This window comes from Alligator mississippiensis, chromosome 13 (assembly GCF_030867095.1).
Source record: "Alligator mississippiensis isolate rAllMis1 chromosome 13, rAllMis1, whole genome shotgun sequence".
NCBI lineage: Eukaryota > Metazoa > Chordata > Crocodylia > Alligatoridae > Alligator > Alligator mississippiensis.
In genome coordinates, this window is record NC_081836.1 from 23,614,307 (window position 1) to 23,631,264 (window position 16,958).

The following is a 16,958-nucleotide window of genomic DNA, read 5'->3' on the forward strand; positions in this document are numbered from 1 at the left end:
AGAGCCCTGAGCAAATTACTTCACCCATCTGTGCTTTGTTTTTCCTGCCCATAAATTGGGACTGAGGGATCTGCATGTGGATAAGCAAAGGCAGAATTGGGTCCAGGTGAAAGAGATGCAGCCTAGGGGCTTCAAACAGGCAGAAACAGGGAAACCCCTTCCAAACTGTCTGAGGGTTGGACTAAGACTCACTGATGTGGCTGAGTCCACACTACAGGGACAGCACGGGCTGCAGCACTGCAAGTCTCTTCAGCAATGTGGCTCTGCTGATTCAATGGGCTCAGTGTGGGACTAAGGAGTTCAGTCCCTGTGGCTGTCTCCATCTCTCTGGGTTTGGGTGACATGGACACCTGTGTTATGAACTAGCACAATACAAAGCTGACAGCCGGGAACAGCTGTTCTCCTGACACCCTTGAAGCTGGATTAGCATCATTGGCCTTGTGGCAAAAGGCTTGATCTGGGTATCACCCACTCTATGGAGTTACTCCAACATTACGCTGGCACGAGCGAGGTCAGATTGAGCCCCAAAGGTTTCCTTTGAACATAGAGAAGTAACCCCTCTCTGAAAAGCCACTCCTGGTAAAAATTAATGTCTTCAGATATTCTCCCTTGTCTCAGGTCCTGTGAAATGTGTGATCAGTGACCCTACCTGTTCTCTGGGCCTCTGTCCTCAGAACAAAATGATCCCACCCAACACATCTTATAAAAGTGACAACTTTATGGAGTTCCTTAAATTAACCTCATCTGGATGGGCAGCAGGGTTGAGAGCAGCTGCAGGGCCTCTCCTGTCCAACCTTAGCGCTGGCAGGGAGAGGGGCAGGGGGCTTCCAGGGCAAAGGGCTGCTGGTTTAGGAGAGTCCATGCTTTTGAGGCACAGAACTGGGACCAACCGCTCTAGCCCCACACACACTGCTGTACTTGGGCTCTTGTTAATAATCTCTGGAGGCCTCGGGGATTTTAGGATCGAGAGAGTCACTCACCAATGCCGAGCCTCAGCTGTAGGTATGTGTCTCTATATGCCACAACTGCTGCCTGGGTGCAGGGTCCTGTTGGTTACAGCTCTACAACCCCTGTGGGGACTCACAAGGGCCTGCTGGTCTGGCAGCAGGAGAAGGAAGGAATATTCCTGGGGACATGGCTGAGCCCTGAGGATCAGCCAGCAAGCTAGGCAGCCAGAATCAGTGGCTTTGAAGTCCCAGGAGCCAGTTTGCTGGGCCAGGGCAGGGACAAGCTGCTGAGCATCAGGCAAGCATTGGGCCTTACTGGGTGGACAGCATGGAGACATGCCAGTCCTTGGAACAGCCAGAAGGCAGTGCCAGAGCATCAGTCTTTCCACAGCCTAGAGGAGCTCCCTGACCCCCAGCACAGCAAGTGTAGCCCTGCTTGCCATTATCATTGTTCACCAGCCAGGCAACCCACAGGCCTCCCTAACACGCACCTTCAGTACTCACCAAGAGCTCTCAAGACCTGGGGCTTCTGCTAAGACAGGGGCACTTGGATCTTCCCTGACTGCCCCCAGGTCTGTGTGTTAATGCAGAGCTTAGGCACTGGAAGAGGGGCCCCCCTAGTTTATTATGAAATGACACATGCTCCAGGGCAGCCCTACGGCCCCATCCTGCCCATGCCCTTGCCCTTTCACCCAACAGCTCATGGTGGAGATGGTGACTGCAATTCCCTGCCTACAAGCAATGGGCTCTACACAGTCATAAATCCCTCTTGCTCAACTTGCTGAGGTCATGCAGAGCAGCCTTGGAGTTCCTGCCAGTTAAAGCTGCCCAGGAATAATGGGTAGAAAGGAAAGAGGTGGGGCTGGTGGAGCTGCTGCTGCCCTGTGTGGCTCACATGCCAGTCATGCCCCTGTCTCCTGGCAGAGGCCATGGGGTGGCTTGCTGAATGGGGACATCCAGGGTAGTCTCCTGGGAAGGCTGCTGTTTGCCGCTTACAGATCCAGCCCTCATCCGGGCAACAGTTGCTGCAACACAGAAGTGAGAAAAGCATTAAATCATCTGACTCAGTCCAGATTCCAGCTGCCTGTAGTCAGGGGGAAGTCACAACCACAAGCCAGAAGACAGGAGTGGGCCTTTGCATTCACATTAGCTTTATAGGGTAGCTTGAAAAGGAAGCCTGTCTTCACACTATCTTCACAGCAGTCCATGGCTAGACTGGGGTGGGGGAGGGTGCTGTGGCTTCTCAGTTTACTATGACTGCAGGTGAAACAATGAGTCAAAGCCCACAGTGATGAAAGTGCTACATCAAGCTAGCCATGGATGCCCTGGCTCCCTGCTCTCAGTGGGGTAACTCTGACATAAGCAGAGTCTGTATGTCAGTGGCAAAACAGCACAGATTTCACTGATGGGCACGGGGGAGAGGTTTGATGGAGCTGAGCTAGGAAAGGCACTTAGAGCAGGCTGGAACAAGATCATCAGCATTGTTTTACAGTGTTATGGGTATTTTAAAATTATTTAAAAAAAATTAAGAGCAGATGCTACTTTTGGTACTGACCAAGCACCACCGGCTCCAAGTGCCTCATTTTGTATTATGATCACGAAGTTTGATGTTGGGCCCTTTGAACAAGACAAGAAGGGAAGCACTAGTACTAATTAGAGAAGTAGCTGTTATTCATAGATTACAAAATGATTCCAGGCTAAGGCAAGGGTATTACAAACAGTTGTTCCTCCAATTAGCACAAGGAGTGCCAACTGCTTTTGTGTAAGTTGTCAGTGTCAAAATATCTCATTACAACACAAATGGAAGACATTGGGCGCATCTACACAAGACACAAGATACACAGTAGACTAATTCTACTGCGCATTAATGCATCACGGCAAAAGCCATGCTAATACACTAATGCACAGTAGAATTAGTCTACTGAGCATTAGTGTCACTTAAAAGGTATGCACCGCTGTTACTGTTCAGTAGCATTGGTTACTGTGCATTGAGTTAGTATCCGTTATTACAGGTACTAAACTTAATGTGCTGTAACTGAGACATATTAATGAACATGTAGATGCACCCATTTCGATCTAGAAATAATAAGTTGGTTCTACCAGCACTGGGAAGCAGCTGTACTTAATGATTTTTAAAATAAAACTGATTAATTCTATGATGTGTTACTACTAATAATATTTCCTAAAATAATGTAAACATAACAAAATATTAACATTAAAAGATAAACTGCAAACCTAAAATCCCCATAGTTTTGAAAAATTTCTGAGACAGAAGCATTCTAAACAAACATTTCTCAGCATGTTCATTTCTCAGGAAATGGTGAAATATCAGTGTTTCCCATGAACCAGATACAGCATTTCTGCCACTTCTTTTTGCTCTGAACATGCCCAGAGTGCTCACTGGGTAGCAGTCACATGACTGTGTCCCTTGCACATCACTGTGACTAACACTCATCCTCAGCCCCTAGCCCCATTAGGGTAAAGCCAGTGACAGCCAGATCCTGAGCCAGGACCAATGTTAGGCTGCCACTGGACAAGGGCAACCTAGGGGGCTCTGGCAGGGGTTGTGGCTGGCATAACAGTGCTCTCTAATTTTGAGCATCTGTGATTCTCTGAAGCTTAGAGCAAGCCTCCTTAGTTTCCAAACCCTCCTTGATTTGTCCCAGCCTTCTTCTAGAACTTCCCTACTTCCTCAGGCTCCATCCTCCTTGCTGCACCACCCCTGGGCTGCCCTGCTTTTACAGCTTTCCATAATAACTCCCAGTCACAGCTCTTCATGCCTTTCCATGCACTTGCCCCTGCCCTGCTCCCTCTGCTTGTGCTTACTGACTCCTTGTTGTCCAGGTGATGCTGTGCAAGAATGATGTCTCACCATAGCGGATTCACTGCTCCCCATTTTACCAGCCTGTCTTTGTAGCTTGCTCTCCACCTGCTATCATGGCACATGCCAAGGACAGCTATTTACTCCACTACACAGTTATGGAGCAGAGAATTCCCCTAACATTGAATGACAGCCTGAGCACAAGGGTGGTAGGGACTCACATGCATAAGGTGACACATAGTGGCTGCCACAACTGGTGGCAGAGCGTGTCCTTTCCATCCCATGTCTTGAGTGTGGCCGAAGGGTCTTGGTTCCTTCCATGTGAAGAATTGAAAGAGATGGGGTAATGGGGTGAGACACCCACAGGAGATCTGAGTGGTGCAAGAAGTCAGGCCCACAGGCCCTTAAGACAGGCCCAAATTCATGAAGCCAGGCTACAGGGAAATGCTTTTACCCTAGGGCAGACATCTTTCACTCTGGCATCTTTCACTCTGGCACACCCAAACTGGCCAGTGAGGGAACCACATTGAAACCCTGCTAAGGCACATAAAATGTGGTAATGATAATGACCTTTGTGAAGTTCTGTGCACTTTACCAATGGCTGGTGCCATGTAAGTGTTAGGGAGTACTAGTAGTGTTGTTAATATTATCATCTGTAGTGCAGTCCATGGTGTCTACCAATCCCAAGATGCAATGTGCCATTTTGAGCCAAATAGCTAAGCCCCTTGTCTAAATCTAGCATGTCATATGCTGAGATATGCAGCCTCCACAAGCTGCATCTCCAAACTGGGTGAGCAGGCCAGAGCTGTGCTGGGCTGTGGGCTGCACACCCTACCACTGTTGTGCCCAGATGAGCTGTTTTCCATACCATACCTGGAAATTCCTTGTCTAGAGAGGTGCCCCATTTTGCAGCTTGTGAGCTCATCCTGCCCTTGTAGAGAACTCCATTGATGCCCAGAATATCAACTTCAGTCTATGGAGGAGAACACAGAATACTATAGGAAGTGCATGGAGACCAAGGTCCAGGAACCAAGAGCCTTGAGACCCTCCTGGACATTAATTTCTTCTACTCTCTCCCAATTCCTCCCTTTGCCATGTGCCTTCACCCTCTTGCCAGCAACCACTGTCCTTCCTATTGCCCTGCAAGGTCAACCCCCTTAGGAAGGTTCTCTTGGTGTTCCCATGTCCTTATGAGGCTCCCTGGTTTGACATGCTAGTGACACACACTTAGCAGAGTCTAAGGCAAAGGCAGGCAATTATTTTGGGTGGAGGGCCACTTACCAAGTTTTGGCAAGTCATCAAGTGCTGCATGAGTAGCCCCATCCCTTGATAGATACCCTGCCACCTGGTTGCCATCTTGGGACCATGAGTTCCGCTCCCTAACCCCTGACCCTTGCCACCAGAAGTCCCTCCCTTTGCCTTCCAAAAGTACTTCTTTCAGCAATGGGGTTTGCCGTCTTGGAGCCAGAAAAATACCAAATTATATTTTAAAAATCAAACATACTACAACATTCATTAATTTCATTTCAAAAAATATTTTTGTCCTAATTTACATTTGTTTGTGTAGTTTACATAGAGGTGATGGTATAATAGCTTAAAATGAAGTCATACTGTTGTATATTATGGGAGGGTGTGGGTGGGAGGGTGGGTATAGGTTTGTGGGTATGTGGGGTGTGGGGGAGGGTGCGTGTGTGTGGGATTTGTGGTGGGGTGGATAGGTGTGGGGGGGTGGGGTTTAGGTGGGTATAGGTTTTGTGGGGAGCTGGGAGTGTGCACTGGGAGGGTGATTGGAGAGGATAGTGGAGGGGGAGGGTTTTCCCACAGCCCACCCCTGGAGGGGGAGTGGAGGGGGAGGGTTTTCCCACAGCCCACCCCTGCGCCCGCAGCAGACAGAGCCCCCTCCAGTGCTCCTGCAAGCCCGGGTAACACGCTCCTGCTGCTCCTGGTCCCCGGGCACCAGTGCAGGCTCCGTGCTACCGCTCACTGCCACATCCCTCCATTTGCCACCACTGTCCTTCTCCTACCACTTCCGCACCCCTCACTCCTCGTTGCTTCAGCACCACATCCCAGCTGCTCCTGCAATTCTGGCAATGCAGCCAGGAAACAGGTGTGGGGGAGTGGGAAAATGGCTGCAGCAGGCAGGGGGAAGGGACAGCGAGCGGGCATGCGGCACGCAGCAACAGCTGGGCAGGAGCATGGGGCCCACGCCGGTGCACCGGGGCCAGCGCTGGCAGGACCCAGAGCAGGGTGGCAGGAGCGCGGGGTCTGGGCCGGCAGGGGTCTATGCACCCAGGCTGGCTCCTCCTCTTCCTCCTTGAGCAGTGCAGCCCAGCTCCATACAGCCCCTGCCGGCCCAGACCCCATGCTCCTGGGCAGAAACTGCTGCTCAACATGGAGGAAAGTGACCCCCTTCACCACCACCAGGCAGTTTTAGCTGTGTCTGCCTGGATTCCGCACCATGCTAGGCTGCAGTGCGTCTCCTTCACCACTGTCTCTGCGCTGCCCAGCATGGCAGCAGTGGCCGTGTGGAGCAGCCGTAGGGCAGCTCATAAGCAGCAGCAAAGGAGCCACACCATAGCCTTGCGCAGCACAGGCTCCCGGTGTCCACAGCAAAAGCTGCCCAGTGACAGCGAGAGGGAGGGGCTGCTTCCCCCTACACCGACCAGTGGTTTCTGCCCAGCCGCTGCTGTCGCTACCACGGCCATTCAGCCCCAACTGGGTGCAGGGCCCAGGCTGAGGAGTGGCAGTGTGGGACAAACTGCTGCTCAACGCAGGAGAAAAGCGGCTTCTCCCTCTTCCCCTCCTGCTGTTGGCACTCCCTGGTTCAGCTGCTCAGAGCCCATGCGGGGCTACCTGTGCTTGCTCTGTACTGCCACCACTGCCCCATGGGGCAGCCCAGAGGTGGTGGTGATGCAGCGGAGACACAGGCAGCCCCGCATGGGCTCTGAGCAGCTGCACCAGGAAGCACTGGCCACGGGGGGGGCGGGGAGGGGGCACTTTTCCCCATGCTGAGTAGCAGTTTGTTTTGTGCCACTGCTGCTCAACCCAGATGGGCGAACGTGGAGCATGCAGGTTTGGGACTGTACGCACTGTTCCCTGCCTGTACCGTGGGGCTGGGACAGGGGGGACTGGGAGTGAGCTGGCACAGTGACAGCTGGGCAGTGACAGCCAGGCACCAGCAGGGCCCAGAGTGAGGCAGCAGGAACATGGGGTCCCAGCTGGCTAAGGCTCTATGGAGCTAGGCCAGCTCCCCCCTCTCCCTGCTGGCACAGCCCAGCCTGGCTCCGTAGAGCCATGCTAGCCACATCCCATGCTCCTGCTGCCCTGCTCTGGGCCCCGCTGGCGCTGGCCCCAGGACACAGGTGCAAGCCCCACATTCCTGCATGCCCACTCACTTCCCTGCCCCCACCACCGCTTTCCTCACTTTCCTGCCCACCAGCCGCTCTGCACTATGTGACTCCAGGCTGCATGGCCAGACTGCAAGACTCAGCAGGAACCAGCCCAGCTCCGAGGACTGGGACAATCACCCATGGTCCTCCCCTGCCTCCCTGACCCCTACCCCTTCTTACCTGAATTTCTCACTCCCATGCAGGGAGGCATGAACAGCCCCATGGTCCCAGGCCAGACCCCCCTGCTAGGTAGGGGCTTCTAACTGGTGGGGGCAGGCCTTGCTGTTCAGGGCCCTGCCGTGGCTTCCCCTGGGTCCTACTGCCCCTGGCTCCTGTGATCTTTGACAGGCAGCCTAGGGCAGATAAATATTAATTTTCTAAATTTTAGGGGTCCCATGGGCCAGATAGAATGGCCTGGTGGGCTGGATCTGGCCTGTGGGCTGTATTTTGACTACCCCTGGTCTAACAAGAAGCACATGGCTAGGGGTTGGCATGGGAGGTGAACAGAAGCATGAGTAGGCTCACATTATCGTAGGTGAGGACAGCTGGGTCTCCATAGGGGTAGATGGTAGTGAGAGTCTTTGGATTGGAATATCGCTCGGCAGGGTAAGTGGCATGTGCTTGGCACTGCCAGCAGTGCTGCGAGGACTGCTGCTCGTGGCTGGTTGTTTCACTCCTGTCCTTCTTCTCCAGAGCTTGTTCCCTGGAGAAGGACAGAGTGGACCCATTACCCCCCCTTATTGCACTGTTAACCACAGGAATCACACCCTTATCTGGCCAAAAATCAGCCATCATATCCTCTAGGAGTATCAGGAGTTGAGCAGGGCTCTGCATGGATCTGTAGAGCTGGCAATGGTTAATCTAGGAGTTTAGAAAGGGGGGTGCAGTTGGGATCAGATCCTTGGCCTCTAGGCTGACAGGATATGGCAGGTGCACCTGGCTGCCTGCCCAACTTGAGAAGAGGAGCTGGGTAGCCTGGCAGGAACTGGGCTCCCAGTTGACCCTCAACTGATTCTGCAGGTGTTTCTGGCTTGCCTGCCTGGCTGGGGAAGAGGGGCTGGGCAACCCAGCTCTGTCAGGATTGGGCCCCAGACAGCAAGAGTGGAGGAGGTGCAACTACACCAAAGCACCCCTTCTTCATCCACCCCCGGATACAGGCACATGGAGTTCCCTTCAGTGAGCTCAGGGATACTAGAGAAGCAAATATTGTCCCAGAAACCAGAAGATCCTCCCCCTGAACCTGGTGCTATACACTAGTGACTGCTTCCCCTGGCTGCATAGTGATGGGCATCACCCCCAGCAGAAGACAGGGCCTGCAAAAATGACCAGCTCTCAAGGGGTGATGAGCTTCTGTCCTGATGAGATGAATGCCCTGAAACCTGCTACCTTGGAGTAGAGCTTGCTATAGGCATCTTGAAGGAAAATTACCTCCCCTGGAGATGCTCAAATTCAGGGGTTAGGAACCAGGCTCCATTGCTACTTGAATCACTTGCAGAACTAGAGCACAGGCCCCTCCTTTATTAGGCACATGCTGCTGAGCCAGGAGCTGAGCCACACCAGTGTCTCACACCTGGCACTGGTGAAATGGTGGAGGGGTAATGTTAGCACTAGCAGATCTCCAGGGAAAGAAACAGGCTGCCTTATTCTCCCTGGACATGGGGCTTCTTTCATAGGCTAGGGACAGACATTCAAAAAGCCTGAGCCTGAATTGATTCAACCTTTGCAGGTTAGTCTAACCTGGCTAAGCTGAACCGCTTTCCAACCATAGAGACAATCCCTCTGGACTGAGGAAATTCAGGCACATGCCTGCAGTGGCTCAGGCGGGAAGCCAGGGGGTGCTAAAGCAGCCCTCCCTTCCCTTGCAGATCTAACCTGAAGCGGGTGTGGCCAGGTCCCAGCAGGAGGCTCTGATTAGGGATTGGTGTAAACCTCCAACCTGCCTGCAGTCCCAGGCTTTTCCCAGCTGGCTGTTCAAGGTGTGGGAGTGTTACCAACCCCCAGCTAGCACTGAGGCAAAGGGGTGTGTGTGCAGTGTGTGCATCTGCTGCTGATACAGAACTTTTCAATCTCCCTCCCTGCTTCTGTATACTGCCTGCAGCAAACTGACAGGCAAGCAAGCCAGGGGTGTGGGGCTGATAAGAGTGTCACTCCTATCTCAGTGTTTATCACCCCATTAAGAAAACACAGGGACATTACCAGCTACCTGTTGATTCTGCCTGTTGATTCAGCAGGGACCCAGAATGTGGTCGGCTAGCTAATACACAGATACCTTCTCACAAGGCAGAGGGGAAAGGGGAATTCCTGCTTAGCAGGGACAGGGGGAGCAAGCAGCTCTTAAACAGCTTTACCAAAGAAGGACATTAAGCTACCTGATAAATAGCTCCAAAAAGCCTGTCTGCCTCTGTGGTCTCTCACAGCACAGACTGTAGCCAGCATGTGGTCTGCTAGCTCATGTTGAGGTGTCTGTGAGGGAGGGGGGAATGGCCTGTTTAGCACATTGGAGGGGGAGGGAGCAGAAGCCAGGCAGATGCCTGAAGAGACTGCCAAGCTCCAGCAAGGCAGCAGAGGGCCAGCCTTGCTGTGGAGCAGAGAGCCCTGCCCTGCCCAGCCAGAGAGCATGCTGGGATGCTGGGGGGCTTTGATTTATCTTAAACCAGCAAGGAGTCATAAACATAAGCATAGACATTGCATAAACTGGTTTGAGCCAAATCTCAAACCAGTTTCAGCCATTTTCAAACTGGTTTATGTGTACTGAACATCTATTTTGTTACAGGTTTAAACCAGTTTCTCATCACTTAAACTGGTTTATATGTAATATCTGTCCCTAGCCATACTGACCAGAGAGCAGGACAGTACATAGAAGGCCAAGGAGAATCTGGTGTTTAATCCCCCCTACAGTCAAGTACATGGCATGTCTCACACACCATACATCAGGCCCAGGTGCAAGAAGCAAGAGTCCTCTCTGGTTTCATCATGGCTCAGGGCCCTGCAGCTTCCTGGACAGTAGCTCACCTCATTTGCTGTTTCTGTGCTAGGTACTCATAACCATTGGCACTGGCTGGGCGCGTCCGGGAGTACAACCTTGCCTTTCGGACTGTTACCAGGTGCCTGTATGAGGGCAACAGTGTAGAACAAAAGGTCAAATAGTGCCCTCTAGTGACAAATTAGTGTAATTCAGCCAGAACTATTGAAAATCAGGGTTTTGCTCAGTATCAGTAACTCTCAACCACATACCATGAGGATGCAGTAAGTTCTTCTGACCAGTGTGAGAGATAAGCAAGGTGTGAGGAGATGAGCATAAGCCTGACTTATCCCTGTCTGGCTGCTCCCCTGCCCAAAGACGCTATAATAAATGCACTGATTTTGGCAATGGGGTGCCGCTTAGTTCACAAAAGTTATGGAGGGTCTCTTGGATCTAAAAAGGTTAGGAATACTGCTCTGTACTCACGGCCCAGTTGTCATCATCACTGGTCTGTCACAGGAAATGCACTTCACCCGTTCAAAGAGTTGCCTGGAACAGACCCCATGATATGTATTATTCAGATATGAGATCAGCACTCAAAGATATGCCAGTGGCATCAACTGCAGCTTAAAAGTATATTTCTTAGCATGACACTACTACTTAGAGCCTTCACTATCCTGGATGCCCACAGAAGCACAGCCTCTGCACAGCTCATCCAGGTGTAGCAGTACCCAGTATGGAGTAAGGACAGATTCCAAATCTCCTGACACCAAGGCCAGGAGCCTTCTGTTGGGACCACACCAATTCCCTAGAGTCTTGCTCTGCAGATCAGCCCCAGGACCTCTGGACAGTCACTCTTGCCTTATGGCTTTAATAAGAGGGAAAAAAGAAGGTATAAATCCCATTGGGGCAACCTTTCCCATCACTCAAGGTGATGTGGAGCATTTTGTCACAGGAATCAAAGAGTCTAGTCTAATCAGCCCTTGGCTTTTAACATTAGGAGGTCCTGGACAAGAGCTCTTTGTCCAGAAGTGGAAGGTTGTGCTGAATAGCAGTTGATACAGCTTCACAGAGAATCTCACAAGCTACCAGGATAAATCCTGAGCTTCAAAGAAGGCCAAGAAAAAGCAAGATCTTTCAGCACTAGGGAGAGAGACTTGCCACTAGCTCTGTATGTGAAGGACAGGTGTTTCCACCATCATATAGATGTGCCTGTTAGGACAGATAGCCCTATTTATGGAAAGGGTAATTGAAGCTCTATCTATGCCCCACTGTATTTGAAGGCAGCAAGGTCAAAAAGACTACAGGTAGTGCCAAGCAGTCAGTGTTTCTTGGTGATGTTACGAGCTTAACCAGATAGAACATAACTTGCTGGAACTGATAGTGTGAGTGAATCTCCATGAGGCTGATGAGGAAAACAGCTGTACTTGGCTTCTTTTTAGCTACCTGAGTGCAGCCTCTATGTTCCCATGTGTGTTGGGGCAGCATGACTTCCCCAAGGCACTGGCATAGCACAGTGACGGGGTGGACTCCGTTCCTTGCCACAGGAGGCTGCCGTCACCCACTCACTTTTTAAAGCCAGCAGCGCTGTCAGCATCAAAGTGGGGGCCCTCGCTCAGATACTTCTTAATGAACTTCCACACTTCCTCCAGTTGCTTTTTCAGGGGGTCCAGTGCCACACGGTCCAGCTGTAGAGAACCAGGAGAAGCAGGTGACTCCAAAGGGACCTGCTTGCGGTAGATGTCTGCATTATTCTGCTGCAGCTCACTCTTCTAGGGCTGGCAAAGCTTCTCCTCCCCACTAGTTCCCACACATGGGAGGAGTGACTCCACTCCACAAAGCCTGATGCAAGCCCTAGATGTGCAGAGAAGTTGGCTACGCAACCTACCTCTTTGCTGGTGGCCTGGGCTGCTCTTGTACCAGAATCAAATCTCCTGATTGCTTAGCCAGAGTCTCCCTGTTGCAGACAAGTCCCTGCTTCCTGCCCTAATGGCCCCTGCGCACCCTTTAACTTCCCAAGAGCTGTCACCTTCTCCTTGGCTCAGTAGTGTAACCAATTATGGCAAGGATACCAGCCCCAGATGCCCATTTGAGCAGGCCCAAGAACGACAGCAACCATTGCTGCCAGCCCCATAAAGGGCACAGAACATAGGTGGCTTGTTATCTCTCTATCTTGGCCATTGCTGCTGCAGGTGCCTCCTTTTCCCTGGTCACCAGAGACAATTGGTATCAGCAATCACCTAGCATGGGTGTGAGTCAAAAACAAGTGTCCATAATGATATGCACACTCTGGGGAAGCCCCATTCCTAGCCCAGGAATAAGTCCAGCTCCCAGTTATATGTTCAAAGGTAGAATGTGATAGAGCTGCCCCACAGCAGGGAGGGAGGGAGGGAGAGCAAGCCCAGACAACAAGCAGTGACTTCCAACCCAGATATTAAAGCGGAGATATGGGGAGAAGGCTCCCCCCTCACTATAGGTAACGGGCAGGGAGTCTTCCCTTCACATGCACATGCCATAGACCTCTTCCTGAGGGAAGCAGGCCAGCTGGGCTTCCCATCCTTCCTCCATGATACAACCCTGGAAGTACGGAAGCCCCTGGGGCTCTGATCTCCCAGTTCAAGCAGGGCTGCTTTGGCCACCTTGCTCCCAGCACTGGGGCGCCCCTTGAAGTGCTGCAGAAATGGAGAGAAGCCAAAGGATGTCGGCCCCAGGGTTAAGGTAAATGATATCTTTTCCTGACCAGAAGGGAGAAAAAGGAGAAGAAGTCAGTACCCACCTTTCCCTTCCTGCTACTGGCATGACAGTAAGATCAGTACTGAACATAGCAATGAGCAGAGAGCAATCTTGGCTCCATGTCCTTTGCTCTCCCTTTGAAGGGATCCCATGTGCTATATCCATATGGGTTTCAAGCAGAGGGTGCTTATTCACTGCATGCCTGGGCTGGGACAGCAGAGATACTGTTATCCCTAAGGATGGAACCGAGTTCCCATTGTATTCCCGTGCAGTGGGAACAGAGATGCATTTTCATCATGTGAGAAAGCAGAGCCTGGTCTATGCGGTTCCTCAGTCCCCAGGGCCTCTGCAAGAGAGACTGCTCAGGCTCCAAGGCAGGGTGCTCATAATATCTGTCACTAACTGCAGAGGATGAGGAGATGAAAGAGAACATGATCCTGGTCTCACACTAACTGGACACCAGGTTAGTCCAGCAAAGCTAGAGGAGGTGTGAAACAAAGACAAAGCTAAGGGTGTTTTGCAGCTCCTGGAATCTCAGGCCGCTTACTCTGCATTAGGGTGAGGTGATACCCAGCCCACCACCTCCCGCCCCCACAGCTGTTCTCCCCCTGCCCTGCAGACACCTGCTACCTTGGAGTCCATGTCGATGAACAAATTCTGCAGAACCTTCTGCCACTCCTTGTCCTGCAAGGACATCTTCTGCAGCAGGTCCTGCATCATCTCATTCAGCTGAGTGGTGGCACTTTGCAGCTCGTCATGGTCCACCTTGGTCTCCAGCTCACTCTTGTCTGCTTTCTAACAGAGATTCACATACTCAGACGGCTCCTCCCCAGCTCAGAGGCTGGGAGGTCCAGGGCTCAGGTCTGCACAGGATTGGAGTCCTGCTGCCTCTATCTCATGGCTGCATCCTCCAGAAGGGATCTCCAGGGCTCCTCCCCACAGGGGTGGAGGGCTGTGAATGGAGCAGGTGCTCCTGAGCTAGGAGCAGGCTGCAAGCATGCAACTGGCTCAGGGCAGCACAGGCGGCCTGTGTGTGGTTACCCATGTTGTAACAGTGTTGAGCAGGAAGGGAGAGAGGGAGCAGCTTCTGGGGAAGTCTGGTGCAATTTAATGCCAGTTGGAGTTGCTCAGTCCTTGGGGCCTAAGAACAGTGGGAGAAGGCAGGACTTGAGACCTGGGCAGCCTGGACTGGGTGACAGCAACAGGATCCCCCCTCCCACACTGGGAGAAATAAAGGTCCCAGTTCTGCAAGGAGCGATGGCCCCAGCACGCTACTGAGAACTCCCATCCACCATGAGGGAGGATGGAACTGTTCAGAGGGGTGGGCTGTAGTGGGAAAACCAGGCTCTTCCCTGAGCTGCACACAGGATCTGGAAGGTGAGAGAGAAGGGCAGAGTTTTAGCACTCCATCAGGGCTTGTGCAAGAAACAGAAAGGATTTAGGTTCTGGCACTTGGGCCTCCAATTTCAAAGGGCAGGTAACCAGCTCCCAGTGGAGCCAATTGGCCAGCATCCAGTTGCAGCCATGGGGCTTTCATTGTTTTTAACAGGAGAAAAAGAGAATTATGGAGAAGGGTCCCTCACATACAGATCACATTGCTCCTTCCTGATATCAAGCACCTAAGGAAGGCAGTGATGGGAGCCAACTGGATTCTTACAGAACATGCAGGCATCTCCATACACTACAGAGAAGTCTGGGTGCCAGGCTTAAAGCTACCAGGATTTACTCTAGATGCTATTTCTCCTGAGATCCAGGATCTGTCTTCATGTAATGGGACAGTGTCCTAAGGAGCAGACTCCCATGCAGGAGGCTGGTGCTCCCGGCCAGTCCATCAGGATAATTACATTCTGTGCCAGTGCTGTCCTCAGAGCATTAAGAACTGGACTCAGCACTGCAAGGCACAACATTTCTGGGGAGGTGGGGATAGGCCTTTAGTCCCTGAAGCTGGTGCCACTGGTTGCCTCAACTCACCACATTCATCTCCTGTTCAAGCAGGGTTTTGTCTGCTTTATTCAGGTTCAGCTGCTTCACCATCTCTCGCAGGTTCTGCAAGCAGGCAACACACACTCTTCAGGCAAACAGTGTAGAGACTCAGCACTTGTCAGGCGAGGAAGGACAGATGTGGTCCTCTAGTTTGTCCCCTGCCTAACCCAAGTCAAAGGACCTCACCTCATGGTCCCTCCACTGCACCCTTGGGGACCAAGCAAGACCAGATCATTTGAAAAAATAGGTCCAGTCTCACTTTAGCAGCTACATGTTCTGGGGAACCCACCATGGGCCTCAAGAGTAGCACCAATCCCCCTTGATGCAAAACCTCAACATCATCTCTCCAGTCCAAATGTGTCTCCCCTCACCATCTAGCCATTGCATGTCATATTGCCTTCATCCACTAGAATAAAGAGCTCACTTCTATCTCCCTCTTGAGCATCCTGATAAAAGCATTGCTGACATTCTTTTGGAGAAACTACAGACGTTGAGCTCCTTGTGCCTCTCACTGTAAGGCAGGTGTTTCAGACCTTGAACCATTCTCTTTCTGTCCTGTAATCTGAAGCTGCCCATCTGTGCCTATCCTAGGCTGGGACAGTCCACCCAAAACTTTGGTGTCAACAGACCCAGAAGGAGTAAAATGGGGAAGGGTCACAAACCCTCCCATGGCTTGTGACCACAAGCAACATTGACTGGCCATGGAATGTTTCCATTTTCCTGGGCCCATAGGCTGTGCCTGCACTACATGCACACATCTGTGACATTTTCCTTTGGCCCAGTGATAACAGGCATGGTCTGAGCCATGTCCATGCTGCAGCCCCTTTCACAATGTGGCCACATGCCAGTCATGTTCGTGCTGCCTCCCCTACCATGCTGTCTTTTACCACGTTCCCCTACTATGTTGTCTCTGCCACTGCTTCTTGGCCTTTGTTTGGCTTAGATCAAGTGCTTGTGGCAGTGCATGCTGGGAAATCTGGGAAGCTCTTCTTTCCTGCCTGGTGTTGGCAGTATATGTGGCTTCTCATGTGTTCTTGAAGGGAGCCAAAGGAAAGCTCCATTCAAGCTGTTTAATACAGCCCCTCTCCCCAAGTATCTGTAATGTCCCAAATCAGCAAGAAGGCAGTTTAAGAAGGGAAAACCTCAGGGATCCAAAATCTTTCTGACATGTTCACAGAATGTTGAGGTTAACCTAGGTGAGAAGAGCACAGGAAGTCTCTCCTTGTTTTTTCAATCACTGCAGTGCTTCATAGCGACCAAGGAGATGCAAGCTTCCCCACCATTGGGCTGCAGCCCATGATCTTGCCTCAAGCAAAACAGCCAAGCAGGTGGTGTGCTCTACCACATGCTGGATGCTCCTGGGCTTACCACTCCGAAAACACAGCAAAGTTCTCAGCTGGGCTCTTGGAGATCCCAAGGCTTTGCATGCTGTACTTGGACCTGCAAACAGGTCTTCATAATTCTGAGATGTTTCTATCTGCCCTGCCTATACTCTGCTGGCTTCCAGAGCCCAAGTGTATGTATGCCTGAAGGATTACCTGGATGTCTCCTGTGTTGCTCAGGAGCCTCTCAGTGACTTTCTGTAGCTTCTCACACTGCTCCTTTAGCTTCTGCATCTGGGCCAGCATGTTCTTTCGGAAGTCCAGCCTCTGGGAAAGCAAGGCATGACACCATCAGCATCTTAGACACCCAGCATAGCTACCACTTTCTTGTGCCCTTTAGAGCTGCCAAACAGTTTCCATTCCAATATCCTGCCCTCAGACCTTCCTAAAAGCAAGGATTCCCCAGACAGGGACATCTTCGTATGGTTCAACCCTGAAATGTGAAGCATGACTTGGACAGAGACCTTGCTGGAGGTGACCACCTTGATAACCAGTGGGTTAGATTTCAAAGAGGTGGATATGTGAGGCTTTAGGGAACCTGCCTACATGCAGCTTGTAACTTCTGGTTAAAATTATAAAGCTGTTAATTCAACAATTGCTTCATTTTAGAATACTTCTATGGCGATGTGTCCCCACTTGTGCTGACAAGGACTGGAATTCTCTTTTGTTTGGTTGTCAAAGTAGCAATTTTGTAGCCATCTACAATGTTATTTGTGGCACTTATACACAGCTAGCCATTCT

The 16,958-nt window shown here is 51.5% G+C and overlaps 1 protein-coding gene across 1 annotated transcript in view; it reads right to left on the bottom strand.

The window, feature by feature from the left end:
* Positions 1 to 698: 698 nt before the first annotated feature.
* Positions 699 to 16,958, bottom strand: part of C13H16orf96 (chromosome 13 C16orf96 homolog) — a 39,042-nt gene continuing 22,782 nt past the window's right edge. Inside the window, exons 7-15 of the mRNA XM_019489989.2 lie at positions 16,374 to 16,484; positions 14,824 to 14,898; positions 13,483 to 13,647; positions 11,689 to 11,807; positions 10,606 to 10,668; positions 10,170 to 10,265; positions 7,683 to 7,860; positions 4,642 to 4,741; positions 699 to 1,972 (exon numbers count right to left, since the gene is read on the bottom strand). Of these exons, the coding sequence (XP_019345534.1) occupies positions 1,839 to 1,972; positions 4,642 to 4,741; positions 7,683 to 7,860; positions 10,170 to 10,265; positions 10,606 to 10,668; positions 11,689 to 11,807; positions 13,483 to 13,647; positions 14,824 to 14,898; positions 16,374 to 16,484 (1,041 nt within the window). The 3' untranslated portion in view covers positions 699 to 1,838. The remainder of the gene's footprint in view (positions 1,973 to 4,641; positions 4,742 to 7,682; positions 7,861 to 10,169; positions 10,266 to 10,605; positions 10,669 to 11,688; positions 11,808 to 13,482; positions 13,648 to 14,823; positions 14,899 to 16,373; positions 16,485 to 16,958) is intronic.